The following is a 16,800-nucleotide window of genomic DNA, read 5'->3' as shown; positions in this document are numbered from 1 at the left end:
ACTCTCTCTCACACACACCCACTATCTCTCTCTCACACACACACACACACTCTCTCTCTCACACACACTATCTCACACACACACAACCTTTGTACTATTTGTCTTTTTTTTCCTAGATTAGAGAATAAATAAGAGAATAGATAAGAGAAATATAGATGTTTTTCATTTCTCTACCTTAATAATTTAGTAATTCGTAATGTAGTGTCTTGGAACAGGAAATGAAGAATGAAAGCAGCATTCCTGTGAATGAGCAATGCACATTTTGTGAATAATACAGTTAGAAATGCTGTTTGATCAGATGCTAATGAGAGTCAACTGAGCTTTCAGACTGAGAGACAATGTTAGTATGTTTGAAACATAAAGCTCATGTAACTACAGAGGAACTAGCAGTGATTTCCCCAAACAGCCAATTTACCATTAGGTTCAGAGTTTAGTTTGCAAAGGTTAAAACCCAAAAATGAAAATCATATCGTCATTTACTCACTCTCATGTTGTTTCAGACCTGTATGAGTTTGTTTCTTCTGCTGAGCACAAAAGATGATGTTTTGATGAATGTGTGTAACCAAAGAGCTGACCGCAGCCATTGACGTCCAGTGTTTTTTCATGCTATGGTAGTCATATACTATGGCTATACCTGCAACTGTTTGCTTACACGCTTTCATCAAAACAAAATGTTTTGTGTTCACCAGAAGAAAGAAATTCATACAGGCCTGAAACAACATTAGAGTGAGTAAATGACGGTATGATTTTCCTTTTCAGGTGAACTGTCCCTTCAGTAAAACTGACACACCGTAGCGCAGATGAGAATCTGAGAGTCAAGAGTTTCTCAGGTCTGTCACGGAGGTCTTTTTGCATGCAGATGAAAGAGTGTCAGAGACTCCAGATGATGATGTGAGAGTCTACGTGCTGGTGTTCATCAGACTCCCTTCTATCTTTCAGCAGAGGAAGAGCTGGCCGTGACACCAGACCCGTGGCAAACAGCCTATCATCTGTGTTACGGGCCGCGCTGCAGACACAGGACAGAGCGGACAAGACGAGCATGAAACACACAGAACACCTGTGAAGAGTCAGTCCAGATCACCTGAGCCATCAGAGACGAACGAGAAGCGTGCATGTGACCACATCAAGCTAGATTTAGACGCACCTCTCCTCACACAACAGACTGGAAGTCATGAGACGCACATGCAAATTATTCAAAAAGAAAAGTTTCCATGTAGTCTGCTGTCACTGGTAAAGCCTGTACTCATCTTCAGATGTGTGTAGTGTTTGTAATGACTATTATTACCAGTTATGTTGAGCCTCTTCCTTTACTGTTCCAACAGCAAAATCATGTTCTTTACAGTATCCTACTCAACTACATCAGAAATGGCTGACGACATGAATGTCAAAGATGTCTGACACATCTTCACACTTAATGCTTCAACTTTATCAAGAGTAATGAGCAAATACCATAAAGAGACAGAAATCTCCTGTTCTGCTATATTTAATGAAGCCGCACAGCAGGATGAACTAAAGAGTACGCTGTGTCACGCAGCAGGACACAAAAACCGCTTGTGTGCTCTCAGACATCACAACACTCTCAAGGTCTTGCAAGGTTTTGGTTGTATTTCACAGCTCTCCTTATTCTGATTGCTCAGTCACAGCACAGCGACTGACTGAAATAAAAACAGCCTCGGGAGAACTTCAGTAGTACTTTTACAATGAATAAAAATGGTTGAGAATCTCCAGTTAAAGCAAGAAAAACACTAAAACCATTTAACTCAGAATGCATATGAATATAAATGAATATTGTAATGTTTTTGTTGTAGTGGACTATCACTTGTATCATGCATATACTTCAGCTTCCAGCCAAAGTCACTTTATTTTATCGACCAATGCCAATTTTTACATGCATTTGGAGCCTGGCGTGAATTAAAGGTGCATTCAGCAGTTTGGTGCTTTTTTTTATTTTTATTTTTTAGTTTTTACGCATAAAGAAATAAATAGTGTTTTTGTTTAGAGTCATCTGAATGGTGCACGCTCACAGGAGATGAAGATTGCACTTAATCATTTCATACACAAACGGTTTTAATTATATGGTGAATTCAGGTCAAATGGGACACTTAAGACCATCGAGACGAATGGGGAAAAACCCTATTAACCCTGGTGCAAATCACCTCAGCGAAGCTCATGTTGAAATGACCCGCGGTGTTTCACTAAACGAAGGAGGAAACCTCTCGTAGAGCAGTTTGATGTGAAGAGTGAAAATTAGACAATGGAACACGTATCTTGCTTTATCATGAATCAGTACCTGTATGGCCAAAGAAGCAAAAAAGTCCTAAAGCCAGAAGAAAGAGTGACTAAATGTAAACAATGGTTTGGCAGACACACTGGCATACAGTTTAATGACATACAGAGAATCCTGAGTAGTGACGCCCAAGCTGCTTCTTTTGTCCTGGACAGGTAAAGGATTCATTATCACGTTTAGACGCTAGCATGAATGCGTCACGCTGACTGATGGTACTGCAGCATCTAACATCACTGCTACAACAGCGATGCTAACGCTAACTAAACAACTACTGAATGCACCTTGAATTTTGGACCCTGAGTGCAACCATCCCATCAAACCCCCCACAAACACAAAGCTTCACACACATCCAGTCACTGAAGATCAAGCCGTCTCACGATTATTAGAGAATAAACCAACTTTAATTGGAAGAGTGTTACACAAAGGGTCGGGTGGGGCATAAAAACATGACAGATCATCCAAAGCTGCTTAAAAAAGAACAGAGAGTAAATTCTACCATTAACTGCTATACACAGGGCTGATGGAGCAGATGGGAGAGAGAGAGAGAGAGAGAGCAGGTAGCACGGGCCTCACTCGACCGCTAAAAACATCAGCACTGGCAGTTCAATCTCATTTGTTCATTTAATCACAAGTATCTCAAACAGATTAAAAAGATTTAAAAGGGCAAACGGAGCGACCTCCTCCAAAATCATCAGATTTAAAACAAAGAAAAACAGGTTTCTTCAAATATATATCTGAATATTGGTGCCAGAAAATGAAAAAGTTCCCAAAGAGCTGCCTAGGTTTCATGTTGAATGGAGTTTTTGCATTTCGTCTTGTTGCTGAGAGAGGTAACGCCGCTCGTCCTCTCCTCGGTGGAATGTTTGAGGTTTTGACTGCATAGAGGAATGATTGCCGTCCACCAATGAAAATCACACAGTGCCACTGTCCTGTGCTGGCCCCTTACAAACACACCGTGACATCAGGAAAGCCCATCCATCTTTAGCCCCGCCCCCATCATAACCCCACCCCCTCAACATCGCCTTCATATGCTCACATGCTCCTCCTATTATTATTATTACAAAGGACTCCATCACAACGTGATCCATTACTCCTCCTCATGAACTAGGAATGTGAATGACTACTTAACAATAAAAATAACATCAATCTGGTCTTCATAAATGGTAAAGACGATCTTTTGAGGGAAAGAGATAAAACGAAGACTAAAAAAATAAAATGCTACAAATGTTAGCTAAGTGGTTCTGGTTGTGAAAGACAGAAGATGAAGATGTTTTTCTGTGCAGGATCAGAGCTGCTCTTCTCTCCTCCGGATGAAGGGATGAACTCTGAGCCGTGGAGGAGCGCGCTGGACTTCAGCTCTGTGAAAGAAGCCACAGCAAACACAGTTACTATCCATATCTCCACAGCGTCCTCACACATCAAACTCAGTCACGCGGAGAGCGGGGTAAGATGTGCCACTCTTACTAAAGCTAAGAGAACACAGATGAGACTAGTACCTCCTGAGCCACAGAAAGATGTGCTCTACAGTATAAACGTATTCATGGCACTATCACACTGTCACTCATGTCAAGTTGAGGAATACAGATTACATTTAAAAATTCACATATATATATTTATCAAGGCCTGTTAATTTAATGTGGTAATTTGGCATGATTAATTATTTAAAAAAAATAATAATAACACTTCAAAATGATTAAAGCAGTGCCCCATCCAGACCTGTCTGTCATCTTACACTGATGCAGTTTCTGATGAACATGATGCAGGATGACTAACTTCATATTTATTGAACTATTGTGTAAAATCAATATCAATCCATCATGTAGTCAACGTTGTGTTACATTTTAGACACAGCATTGTCAAGTAGTGTGTTTTGCTCAATTTCACAAACGAAAATAGTTGAATTCACAGCAGAACTGCTGGGCATCTCTAAGCAGCACACAGCAGTGTTTCAATCCACAATTTGGACCAATTGAGTGAGTCAATGATTCAGTGATTCATTTTTGAATGAATCAGTTGTTTTAAGGGGGTCATATGATGCGATTTCAAGTTTTCCTTTCTCTTTGGAGTGTTACAAGCTGTTCGTGAATAGATAAGATCTCCCCACTGGATGCAACGAATGCCTCATTTATAATGGGTTTTCATGTTTTTGAATCATCGCTCCGGCCTGACAGGGCATCATCACAATATGGCAAGGGGGGTAACATTTCCGTCTCACGCTTGAGGTATTCAGCCAATCACTGCACTGGATAGCTGGCCAATCAGAGCTAATTAAAAATCGACGTGTTTCAGAAAGGCGGGGCATAGAGGAGAAACAATAATGTACAGTATGTGGAAAATAATGTGTTTTTTTAACCTTAAACCGCATAAACCCATTTCATTACACCAAATACACAAAATAATGTTCTTTTTAGCAACGTCATATGACCCCTTTAAAGTCAGTGTAAAGGCAATTCAGAGAATTGTTTCTAAACACATGATAAATGTTAGAAATGTATTGCTGAAACATGTTACAAAGACTGTGAGCTATGTAGTACTGAATTGTGGAGTTAGAACAGTTTTTCACCATTTCTGTGTTCAGGATTTTTTGGGCGGGGCTGAAATCATGACTCGATGACGCACTGGAGACACTGAGCACGGCCTCTACTCTAACACTATAAGAGGTGCGCTCGACTTGAAGCAGCGCTGCACAGAACGATCGGTGTCTGACATCAAAGTACCGCGAGAGCTCTAGAGAGCAGACGCTCCTTATGCTTTCGAATCGCTCTCGCGGTACTTTGATGTCAGACACCGATCGTTCTGTGCAGCGCCGCTTCCAGTCGAACACGTCTAATAACTATAGCGCATTAGCATCAGTGGTTCGCCCGCTCAATCACGAGTTACTGTCATTACCATAGTTACTACAGCCTACAGTTTGCTAGCTAGCTCTGCCTTCGTCACGTAAATGCATATTACCTGGTTGCAATCATTTACAAAACAGCTCAGTCTCCTTATTTAAATGAAGCTGCTAGAGGTTGTAGTGGTATTTGACAGTAGAGAGAGACGCTAGGCAGTTTTCCCGCGAGTGGCCGTGGTTTCAGCGCAGACAGCGTTTTGAGAGCAGACAATACTGCTTATTTTTTCAAGATTTTGATACCTCGTTTAATTTACTTGCCATTTTTTTAATCATTCAAATTTGGCTGGGTGGTTAATAACATTTTTCTGTGGTGTGACAAACTCAGAACACACATTTAATAGTGCCTTACACGGACTTTAACAAATGAGTTGAATGAATGATTCAATGACTCACTCATGAAGACAGTGACTTGCTGCCAAGTACTGTAGGTTTTATTTTAATATTTATTATTAAATAAAAAAATAATACCCATTCATCATATTTTCATTTATGTAATGTTGAGTCAAAATATTTTTTAAAGCTACTTTTTTGTAACGTCTTCTTCGATGCAATGACTTTAAACGATCGTTTGGGTTGTAATTTCTCAGCCAAAACTAATGTGCGATTAATAAGATTAACTTATCAGCACATTATGTAATCAGATTAAAAATTGTAATCACTTGACAGCCCTACTATTAGCTAATACACTGACCTAGTGTTATTTTCCTGCACATTATTTACATTTTCATAAACCAGCCAGGATGAAATATTCAGATCATTATTGAAATATTCATATTTCATTGGCACATCTTACCCCAAAGCACCTGACACACTTTACCCCAGAGCTGGCATTCAATTCATAAACACTTCAGCCAAATCATTTCCATGATTTTTTTCCACTGATAATACATTTGATATTTTGGTGCTGGATACATTTTCTCACGCTTACTTTACCTGATGAGCCCTTTTTAAATATATATGGTCACATGACACAAATCATGCTGTCTGCTAGACTGAGTTCTCACCCCTCTTTTTGGACTAGTGCACAAAAACAGTGTGCAAGTACCTTATAATCTTAAAAAACTGATGATCCTGCACTCAAAACTAGCTGCTGTTTGAAAAGTGGCAGGAATGTTTGGACGTTCAGCAGAGGTGCAGAACGGATGCAAACACTTCTCCTCCACCTCAGAATGGGTTTACCATGATGAAGCTTCATACCGTCAAACTGAATATGATGTACTGTATCGCTGTTGAATGCTCAGCTGATGAAACACTAGAAATTAATCTGTATCTTCATCCCTCACAGCCTGATTTTCACAGGTTGAAATGAAACATCTGAGCCCTGCTGCCGCCCTCCTCGGCTGGTATCGAGTACAGTCAGCCGTGCTCTAGATTTGAATACATTTCCAGCAGATATTCTGGCCTGTGAGCAGCGGCAGAGCTGTGATATTTCTAATCCCGAAACAGCACAGTCGCCCTCTGCTGACACATCCGGAGGGAAGCGCATCAGCAGCCACCTGTCCTCAGCGCTGAGAAGCGCCTTTAATCTCTCCGAGGAGCTCATTGATTCCTGGGGGTGAAGGTCATGCTGGAGACGTGACAGCGCTCATATGAGCACTATAGCACTTCCTCTCAGCACTGCACCTGTTCATTATGAGGTCCTGGAACAAGGACTGCTGATGGACACTAGATGGCTTAAGATCAATGATGCCACCTACACTGCACACAGAGTGAAAAGTATTTATGTATTTTTGTTTTGAAAATCCAAACTGCTATCATTTAACCAATCAACAATTCTGATGGCATGATGAAAAAATGATTCTGAGGCTGTATCTCTGCAAAGCATCGACATATTGACAAAAACCTGTGTGTCATTGTCACCTCACACTGACCACACAACATCAATTTGACAACAGCGCCACCTATTGGTCAAACATAAGCAATAATTCATATAACAATTGATTGGATTTATGACTTTTTTGCCTTGATTCATCTATAAACGTCTTTGATTACTCATTTTTGCAGTTGGTCTAATGTTCCTAGCCATGCTTGCTTAGCTCCTCATCTTGCCTCTGTTGTGCTTGCCTCCTTAATTGTCACTTGCAGCTATATTTATAATAAATACTAATATTTTTCTAATTCTAATTAATTATTTTATTAGGTAGCAGTGATTAGCAAAAAAACATTCACTACAGTACTAAGTGTTTTCTATTTCAAGGATGATGCAAGTCAGGGACTCAACATTATCAAATAATACTACTACTTGATTTTTCATGTAGAGATCATAAATTTCATTCAAAGGTGTGAGGATCCTCTAAAATAAGAGTCAGAACCAGTTCAGCACAAATGAGTGTTACCATGAGAAGCACACAGAGCAGACCCAGGACAGAGAAAAGAAAGAAACAAACACAAAAGGAGAGATGAATACAAGAAAAAGAACAAACAAAAAGGGAGAAACAACAGGCTCCGGGTCGAGGAGGAGGAGGAGCTGCCAGGTTGGAGCAGGAGGAGCCGGTTGTCAAGAGTGGTGCTTGTTGCCATGTGCTTACCTGCCCTTCAGTCCTCGTCCTCGGCGAGCTCCGTCTCTTTGTGGACCACCACGCGAGTGACGGACATGTCAGGGTGCTGCTCTTTGGCCTCCTTTATAGCCTGGGCCAACGCCTGACCCCGCCCACAGTAAACCAACACAAACAAACAAAAACAAACAAAAGATTTAAAGTAAAAAATGAACAACCCAACAAGAATGAAAACACAACACAGATGATGGGAAACATACATGCACGTGAACGACTGATGCTGGGACCTGCGTGAACGTCTCTCAGTCTAGTCATGGCCAAAAGTTTTGGCAGTGACATAAATTTTGTGTTTTGCAAAGTTTGCTGCTTAAGCTGGCCTGGTGTCAAGAAAGGCAGCAAAGAAGCCACTTCTCTCCAAGAAAAACATCAAGGACAGACTGAAATTTTGCAGGAAGTACAAGGATTGGACAGCAGAAGACTGGTGCAAAGTTATTTCCTCTGATGAAGCTCCCTTTTAACAGTTTGGGACATCTGGAGAATCGATTGTTCGGAGAAGAAAAGGTGAACGCTACCATGAGTCCTGTGTTGTGCCAACAGTGAAGCATCCTGAGACCATCCATGTGTGGGGTTGCTTTTCAACCGAGGGAGTGGGCTCTTTCATAATTCTGCCCAAAAACACTGCCATTAATAATAAAGAAAATGCAAGAGCGACTTCTTCCAACGATCCATGAGCAATTTGGTGATGATCCGTGCATTTTCCAGCATGATGGAGCACAGTGTCACAAAGCAAGAGTGATAAAGAAGTGGCTCGAAGATTATTACATTAAAATGTTGCATCCGTGGCCAGGCAACTCCCCGGATCTCAATCCCATAGAGAACCTTTTGCAGTATACCATAGACACATGTGGAAAAAAAATCTACAAATACTGAAGCAGCAAACTTTGCAAAACACAAAATTTATGTCACTGCCAAAACTTTTGGCCATGACTGTATGGGGATGGCAAATGTCACATCGCTATGGTAACCTGTGTGCATGTTCCCGACCAATCAGAAACTGTGTGCATATGTGCGTCATACGACACAGACAGACAGAAATACCTCACGGCTAAAACAAGCACCTGTCGTCCTGCGTCTGTGGAGCTGAGGATCATGAGCTCCTCCACACTACAATCACAGCTGCACACTGCGACTTTCTCAACTTAACGACTTTTGCTTGTCAGACTGTACAATATGAACCCAGTGAGATACTGAATAAACGCTAAGAAAAATGGCAAGAAATCAGACGTATTTTAGGTTAGACTGTACGTAGGGTAACATGATGATATTAGATTATGAATGATTAAAAAGTCTTTACTGGGAGACTGGCTGACTTGCGTTATCGCAAAAGTTTATTATTGCATGTTTTAAAGCTTTGCCAGTTTAAACTTTCAAACAATTTTACTCACACTCTGTCCTGACATGCAAAGAAAGCACAACAGTACGTGAGTTTTCTTTTGTGTAATATTGCAATTAAACTGTCAAAAACACAAAGTTTACATAAACACAGTTGTCTCTGTCTTAAGTGATGTGTGTGTGAATGTGTGTGAATATACTAGATCAGTGCATTCGGTCTTAAAGTGACAGCAGCCTAATAAACCTGCTGCTGTCTGTACCGTTAATGTGAAGTATAAGAGAACACTGCTTTAGTATCTCTCAACTTTAGTAGCTTTAATCAAAATCAATGTATATTTAAATTATACAGTAAATACTACGTAGTGTTTTGTTTTTACACTTGATTATTCATTCATTTTTGATTAATTTCTGACTTGAATGCTGCTGTTAAATAGGCTTACTGTACCAGAAGAATTTAAGGCACTGTTTATTTCATTGTTATCTTATATTTGTCCTATTCTTTATAATTTGCATTTATGCTCTCATTTTTAATTAACATAATGCAATAAAGAGAAATCGCTCACCCCTACATTTGCCTAAACGGTTTGTCATTCTTTTTTCGTTTACCTTGTAGGGCTATATTTGTTAAATAGGGAAATTAGTGTGGCTGTACTGCTCAGTAACTTGCAAAATAACCTTAAAAACTAACATGAAAAAGAATCATAAGTTTGTTGATCGTAATCCTGCCTGAAAAAATAAATCATAAGATATTTCTGCCATATCATCCACCCCGAACGGTATGATGTACATCTGAGGATTTGGTCGTGATTGACAGCACTGACTGATCAATCAGATCGAGTTCTGACATCCTCACTGATGACACACAAACCAAAGCAAGCTTTTGAGCAAACGTTTAAAAGGATTCAATAAAGTCACAAGCGTCTGGGTTGACTGTTTGCTCTGCACAACAAACCCTGAGAAGACCATGTTGAAGGGAGCGATACATAATGAGACACACCAGTGGAAATGTGTCACTCTCGGCGATCAGACCAAAGAAACCTGCTACAACGTCCAAAAATAGTCTGAGATGGAACATTTACAGACTGAGGCACAAATCAAAGAGTGTGCGTCTGGCTTTATATAATACAAACGACAGTTGTATGTGTGCATCTCACCTGATCGTGATCAATGTCAGAGTCTCCCGTGATGACAATGCGCTTCTCAATGCGAGTTTCTGACAGCCCGCCCTTTAGTGTCTGTCAATCATTAAAGAGACACAGACATGATGTGCACCGCACTGAACAGAGGTACAGGACTACACGTTATTCACAACAATTTACCAGCAATTTCTGAGTGAAAATTCAAGCTTTCAAAGTAAATCCTACACCAAATTTTTCTGATGTCTTTAAACACTGGTCCTAGATTACACTCACTACTGACATTAAAATACAGGGGAACCTGCTCAAGTAGAACAAAAACAAATGAAGAGGTTTGTCAGCTCTGCATCTATAACCCTACTCTTAACAGACAGTGTCAGCTAATATCCTACATTCTGAACAGGATCATCATCATCATCTCACAACCTCTCTTATCAGCCCAAATGCCACAGCCAGCGGCGTGTGTGTGTGAGAGTGTGTGTGTGAGAGAGTGTGTGTGTGTGAGTGTGTGTGTGTGTGTTACCTTCGTGATGTGTGTGGTGGTGGTGGTGCAGAGCGATTCGGAGGTGATGGTTTGAGCTGTCATGAGCACGCCTGGCTCCCCGTCTCCATTACCATCCAGCTGTCAATCACAGACAGAACAAACAAACACAAACGCTCTCAGCACTCTGACAGCAACACAGCTGCGTGATTCTGCATTAATGCCGACAGTTTTAGTCAATGTTGGTGAAGGTGTCAAAATTATGAGCAACTTGATAGGATAGTTTCAAAGCAGTTCAATGACAGACAAGCCACTCTTTTGAAATAGTAGAACTAAACTACAGGATACTGACAAAACATAGCGAACCACATTAAAGCTACCTCATGGGGAAATATATGACCCTGGACCACAAAACCATTCTTAAGTTGATTTTTGGCATAAAAGAAAAATCTATAATTTTGACCCATACAATGTATTTTTGGCTATTGCTACAAATATACCTCAGCGACTTAAGACTGCTTTTGTGCTCCAGGGTCACACACACACACACACATATATATATATATATATACACACACATAAGAGTTCAGATGCAAAAGCCTCTAAATGCCATCTGAAATTTTCTTCTGAAGTTAGCATTTTTATCATTAAAGTGAAATAAATTAACAAATACAGGAGCCTAATAAAAAAACGCTCATTTTAGATTAAATTTTCAGACGGCGCTTAGAGGCTTTTGCATCTGAACTCTTCATATATATATATATATATATATATATACGATTATATATACAGTATATATGATCCAGTGCAGTGACTCCTGACCTGAGCAAATGTGATTCCTATGATTTCACGTAAGAAACGTCACAGGATCACGTGACCCCTCTCACCTGGGCGGCCTCGTACGTGATGGTCTTGGTTTCCGTGTGAACGATGGGGACCTCCTTAGTGGATATCTCAGTCTTCTGAGCAGCAAACGTGTCTGAGATCGTAACCATCTCAGTCTTCACAACAGGAGGCTACGGAGAGACAGAGGCCGTCAGTGTGACACACGTACAAGAGGCATCCGGTCTGACGTCACAAACACACCACCACTGCTACACAGCACAACGCAGAGAGGAAGCTCATGCAGCTCAAAGAAACACCACTATAAACTAGACGTCTTTGGTATAACGCATGCAGCCTACAAACAGACAAATAAGAACCAAAAAGTTTCCAAATGTCCATGTGACCGTACATCAATGCAGTTTTGTTTTCGTGATCTTTGGCAGTGTTGACAGGACAACACACACATGCAAAAGCTCAAAAACACAGCGCTGTGTGGATACGATATCAGATGTTAATATATTGCGCTTTTATTTCTATCAGTACTTCAGATCTGTGATCATTTCAGTGGCATTACTGAAGTTTCTGCTGCTTTATCTTTACTAGCAGAGTGAAGAATCAATGTAAACACACTTATCATATAATTAGGATATCAAGTATGCAACATAAAACATGCACCACAAAGCCCCGTGCAACGATGCACAAGATATAAGCCCCCGCATGCAGCGCTCCTCATGTGTGACTCAGAATATTGTGTGTGTGTTTGTTTGTGTGTATGTGTTTGTTTGTTTGTGTGTGTGTGTTCTGGCGTCAGCAGTGGCTCGTCTGTACGCTCTTCCTCATGAGGCTGTGCTGCTTTCTCTTCCTCCGCCGCAGGGCCGGGCTCAGCTGCTTCTGTGATTGGCTGTGACTCTACCCCAGAGGGCGGGGCTTGTTGAGTAAACACCGCCTCCTGTTCCTCCTCGGGCTCTTCTTTGATCTGTTGGGTGGAGATGCTCGTGCTGGGTGGCTGAGCGTGGTACTCCGCCTCCTCTTCGCTCTCGCTGTCTGACGATAAACTCCTCTCCTCCTTGACCTCCGCAGCGCACTCTGTCTCTGCGGTAACCGACGCCTCAGGAGCGGGGCTTTTGGGTTTGGCTTTGATGACTTCCTCGATGACAACGGTCTCTTCCACGACCTCTATGACCTCTGGCTGGCCATTGACTTCGGGTTTGACCTCTGCGCTCTACACCAGACAAGCACACAAACACACACGAGGGATGGAGAGAAAAGCAAAAAACATAAACCATGACCACGGAACAAAAACTGAAGGAAACAAACTTCCTGCGGACCTTAGTCGAAGTCAATGTCATTGTAATGCAAATAAAAACAAGGCTGTGACGTAGAGATGTACAGTCTGTTCAATGAGTGCGGTTTTGCGGACCTTGAAAACACACTGAAATGTGTGATGCGTACTTGAGAAGCAGCAAAACTGTCTACAAGAATAAAACCTTGTCTTGTCTGGTGCCTAAAACGAGAGGAAACATTGCTGCGGCTCTCAGAAGTCATCATAGTTGGTAAACTTCTTCAGTTGTGAACGGAAACTACAACAAATATAATTTTTGCCTTTCCATTTTTTCCAATAGCAAAATACAAAACCCAGGATTTCTATGACTTTCCAAAAGTTGAAAAATTAGAGAGATTGATTACTTTGCTCAGAAGAGATGTCATATTTGCCCTCCCTCTGCAGCAGTATTAACACTGTTAACTAGTTTTGTGTCATTTAAAGCCATTGTAATAAAACAAAGTACAGTGTTATAAATGTCAATTACATTTTTAAGTATAAACCATCAAGTCTGCTAAAGGGTCTATTGCTGAAAACTGAACTGAAAACAATCCTTATTACTGTATTACATCCACATTCGTCTCTCAATTAAATGTGTCTTCTTGTAAAGATGTTTAGATATGTGACCCTGGACCACAAAACCAGTCTTAAGTGTCAATTTTTCAAAATTGAGATTCTCTTCATGGAACATGATCTTTACTTAATATTCTAATGATTTTTGGCATAAAAGAAAAATTGATAATTTTGACCCATACAATGTATTGTTGGCTATTGCTACAAATATACCCCAGCGACTTAACACTGCTTTTGTGCTCCAGGGTCACATATTTTTCTTGTGTCTGATTGAACTCACTGTACGTCTATCGCTCACAGCACTGCTCTCATTGGTACTGAATCAAACATGGCGTCTCCTCCGACTAAGGTCCATGCACTAACACTGCAACACCACACACATACAATCAACAAGCAACATAGCGAGAAAGAGAGAAGATCATAAGCTGAAAGATGAATGAATGCATGGACAAACAGATAGATGATCAATCTGGTGAAGAGGGCTGGAGTCATGATGTCTGCAATGGAAAAAGGATGAGATGTGTGTGCAGTGTTAGGTGTGTGTTTGCTCAGGTGATGTTAGGTGTTAGGCTGAGCGAGGACGATGGACCACCTTGTTGGCGTCTCTGCTGTCCGTCTCAGGACAGGGAGGGGTTTTCTGTGGAACCTGGAGGTAATCATAGGACAGTCACTCAAACACACGCTCTCAGAGGAGTCCTTCACAGGACGAGACCTGCCTGTGTGAAGGGGTCTGAGAGCCAGCAGTGATCACGTAAACACACACACAAAACAAGAAGTCTCACACACACGACGGCAGAGATGGAAATTATTGGCTAATTATGTTGTTACTGGAAGCTTATGAGCAGTCTGGCAATCAGACGCAGCAGTGAAACGCCCTCTAGAGCTGATCTCATGTGTGTGATTCACTAGAAGAGCTGTGTACTGATGGATGTCTGTGTAAATATAGCTGTAGCTCTCAAATCTCAATTATATTGCGGCAGATAATGGCAACATATTTGACACAGTTGACTGTGTTTTGATTTTGATGGTTTAATTGTACATTACTTTTGTTAGATGTATAAGAAATGATTACTGTTTACATAATTCATATGTACACACTACTGTTCAAAAGGTCATTTGTTTTTTAATCAATTAATTTATTTATTCAGTAAGGATGCATTAAATTGATCCAAAAGTGACAGTAAAGACACTTATGATGTTACAAAGATTTCTATTTCAAGTAAATGCTGTTCTTTTGAAATTTCTATTCATCTGTGAATCCTGAAAAAATTAAATGTATCACAGTTTCCACAAAAATATTGTGCAGCACAACTGTTTTCAACATTGATAATAAACAGAAATGTTTCTTGAGCAGCAAATCAGCATATTAGAATGATTTCTGAAGATCATGTGACACTGAAGACTGGAGTAATGATGCTGAAAATACAGCTGCGCATCACAGAAATAAATTAGTTTAACGGATATTCACATAGAAAACAGCTATTTTAAGTTGTAATCATATTTCACAATTTTAACTGTATTTTTGATTAAATAAATGCAGCATCGGAGATCTTCAAAGACTTTTTCCAAAAAAAAATAATAATAAACCCTTACCGACCCCAAATGTTTGAACAGTAGTACATTATTTCTATGTGTGTACACACACTGTGCTTCCTCAACACATCAGCGAGGGCTGGATCAATACCGGCTGCCAGATGTGAGCATGAACTTGGACTGTTTTAAAGAGGTGCAGACATGCGGCGGCAGAGAATATAAAGCCGTAAGCCGTTGCAGAGACAGAAAGCCAGAGCAGGCTAGATGAAGAGACAGACAGAAGCAGTAACGGCTGAGACTTTACTGGCCTCTGCTGGAGCAGCTGCGGTACTGCAGAAGCCAGCCAGCCCAGAGAAGCACACCTTACTCAGAAAGAGAGAGGTGAGCTCCTCTTCCAGACTCTACAGGGTAATGAAACCACAGCGAAGGGCAAGACAAGAAACGAGCGGGTGCAAGGACAACAACAGACACAGAAACAGAAGAAACAAGAGAGAGAGAGAGAAACGCAAAAGCACTTCAGTGATTCTACAGAGTGAGGAGAGAACAGCTACTAACACCACACACACACTCTACAGGAATAGCAGCATTTCAACATGAACAGAGCAGAGAGCATGCATGCGAACAACAGTGTTTGTAACCCAGAGACAGTGTTTCACACAATGATGGCATCAAGAATGTGAAACGTGTGCAAATAAAATGCAAACATCACTCACACACACACACACGTCAAAATGTGCAATATAGTCGTTTGGCAGGAGCTGATCATTTACACTGACTGATAAAAGAGCAACTTTAAAACGTATACAAATAAACGGAGCATGTGCGCAGTTGAAAGAGACACAATGCATTGAAAACAGCAACTGAGATGAGCAAACAATGAGAGAAGCATTCTGCCAGGAAACATAAGAGAAAAACACAAAATATACTCGAGCAGTGAGGAAACCAAAGGACAGAATGAGCAAATGTGCAGCATGAACTCAAAAGAGTCAATCAGAGTGAACTGACGCACCAATCAGATTGAGAACTGCCCCGCCATTGGCTCGTGTAGAGGACAGGAGGCGTGTGTGTGCGTGAGACAGTTGGGATTATGGGTCGTCTTCTTAAATCTACTTAGACTCAACCAGACAATGGTGCATTGTGACGTCAGGAGTGACAGGTGTTAGCAAGGCATCTGAGAGGCACAGAAGTCAGCTGGTTTCCTCAACGGACATCTCGGTGACACCCGTCTAAGAAGCCATTTCTAGTCATAACAGTGCAGGTCTACTTCAACGGGGAAAACACGAACGCTCCAAAAGTTTGTCAAGATGGTGTTTCAAAACACATTTCAAAACAGGAATAAAATCGGATTAAGCTTTTGTTTTGCTCAAGCTCATGCACTTTTTGTAAGCTCCGTGTATTTGGATAACCCTACAGCCGGTCGGGCGACAACTCACGATTCACAGGTTTTTAACTCCATTCAGGAACAATTTTTGCAAATTCAGACCAATTCGATCAGATTCCCAAAGAGATTCAATTGAAGTATTCTGGGTTTTTGTAAGTGCATTCATATGATGTACAGTGGTGTGAAAAAGTTTTTGCCCCCTTCCTGTTTTTTTAATTGTTTGCATATTTGTCACACTTAAAAGATTCAGATCATCAAACAAATTTTAATATTACACAAAGATAACCTGAGTAAATACAAACTGCAGTTTTGAAATTATGATTTCATTTATTAAGGGAAAAAAGCTGTCCAAACCTACCTCCCTACGTGAAAAATTATTTGCCCCTCCTCTTAAATCATGAAAGAACTGTGATTAACCACATTATTTTAGAAAGCTGAGTTAAATTTCACTAGCCACACGCAGGCCTGATTACTGCCAGACCT

At 40.8% G+C, this 16,800-nt stretch overlaps 1 protein-coding gene and 1 long non-coding RNA gene across 2 annotated transcripts in view; one reads left to right on the top strand and one right to left on the bottom strand.

Moving 5' to 3' along the window:
• Positions 1-1,926, top strand: part of LOC107711613 (uncharacterized) — a 4,482-nt gene extending 2,556 nt beyond the window's left edge. The window contains exon 2 of the long non-coding RNA XR_001636717.1: positions 940-1,926. This is a non-coding gene — a long non-coding RNA (uncharacterized LOC107711613). The remainder of the gene's footprint in view (positions 1-939) is intronic.
• Positions 1,927-2,669: 743 nt separating this feature from the next.
• LOC107711607 (band 4.1-like protein 2) overlaps positions 2,670-16,800 on the bottom strand; it is a 61,243-nt gene continuing 47,112 nt past the window's right edge. The window contains exons 15-22 of the mRNA XM_016516609.1: positions 15,245-15,337; positions 13,996-14,049; positions 12,306-12,731; positions 11,572-11,700; positions 10,727-10,825; positions 10,222-10,302; positions 7,709-7,820; positions 2,670-3,645 (exon numbers count right to left, since the gene is read on the bottom strand). Of these exons, the coding sequence (XP_016372095.1) occupies positions 7,716-7,820; positions 10,222-10,302; positions 10,727-10,825; positions 11,572-11,700; positions 12,306-12,731; positions 13,996-14,049; positions 15,245-15,337 (987 nt within the window). The 3' untranslated portion in view covers positions 2,670-3,645; positions 7,709-7,715. The remainder of the gene's footprint in view (positions 3,646-7,708; positions 7,821-10,221; positions 10,303-10,726; positions 10,826-11,571; positions 11,701-12,305; positions 12,732-13,995; positions 14,050-15,244; positions 15,338-16,800) is intronic.

This window comes from Sinocyclocheilus rhinocerous, unplaced genomic scaffold, assembly GCF_001515625.1.
Source record: "Sinocyclocheilus rhinocerous isolate Xijiao unplaced genomic scaffold, SAMN03320098_v1.1 scaffold2012, whole genome shotgun sequence".
NCBI classification, from domain to species: domain Eukaryota; kingdom Metazoa; phylum Chordata; class Actinopteri; order Cypriniformes; family Cyprinidae; genus Sinocyclocheilus; species Sinocyclocheilus rhinocerous.
This window is presented reverse-complemented; position numbering and strand designations above follow the sequence as displayed.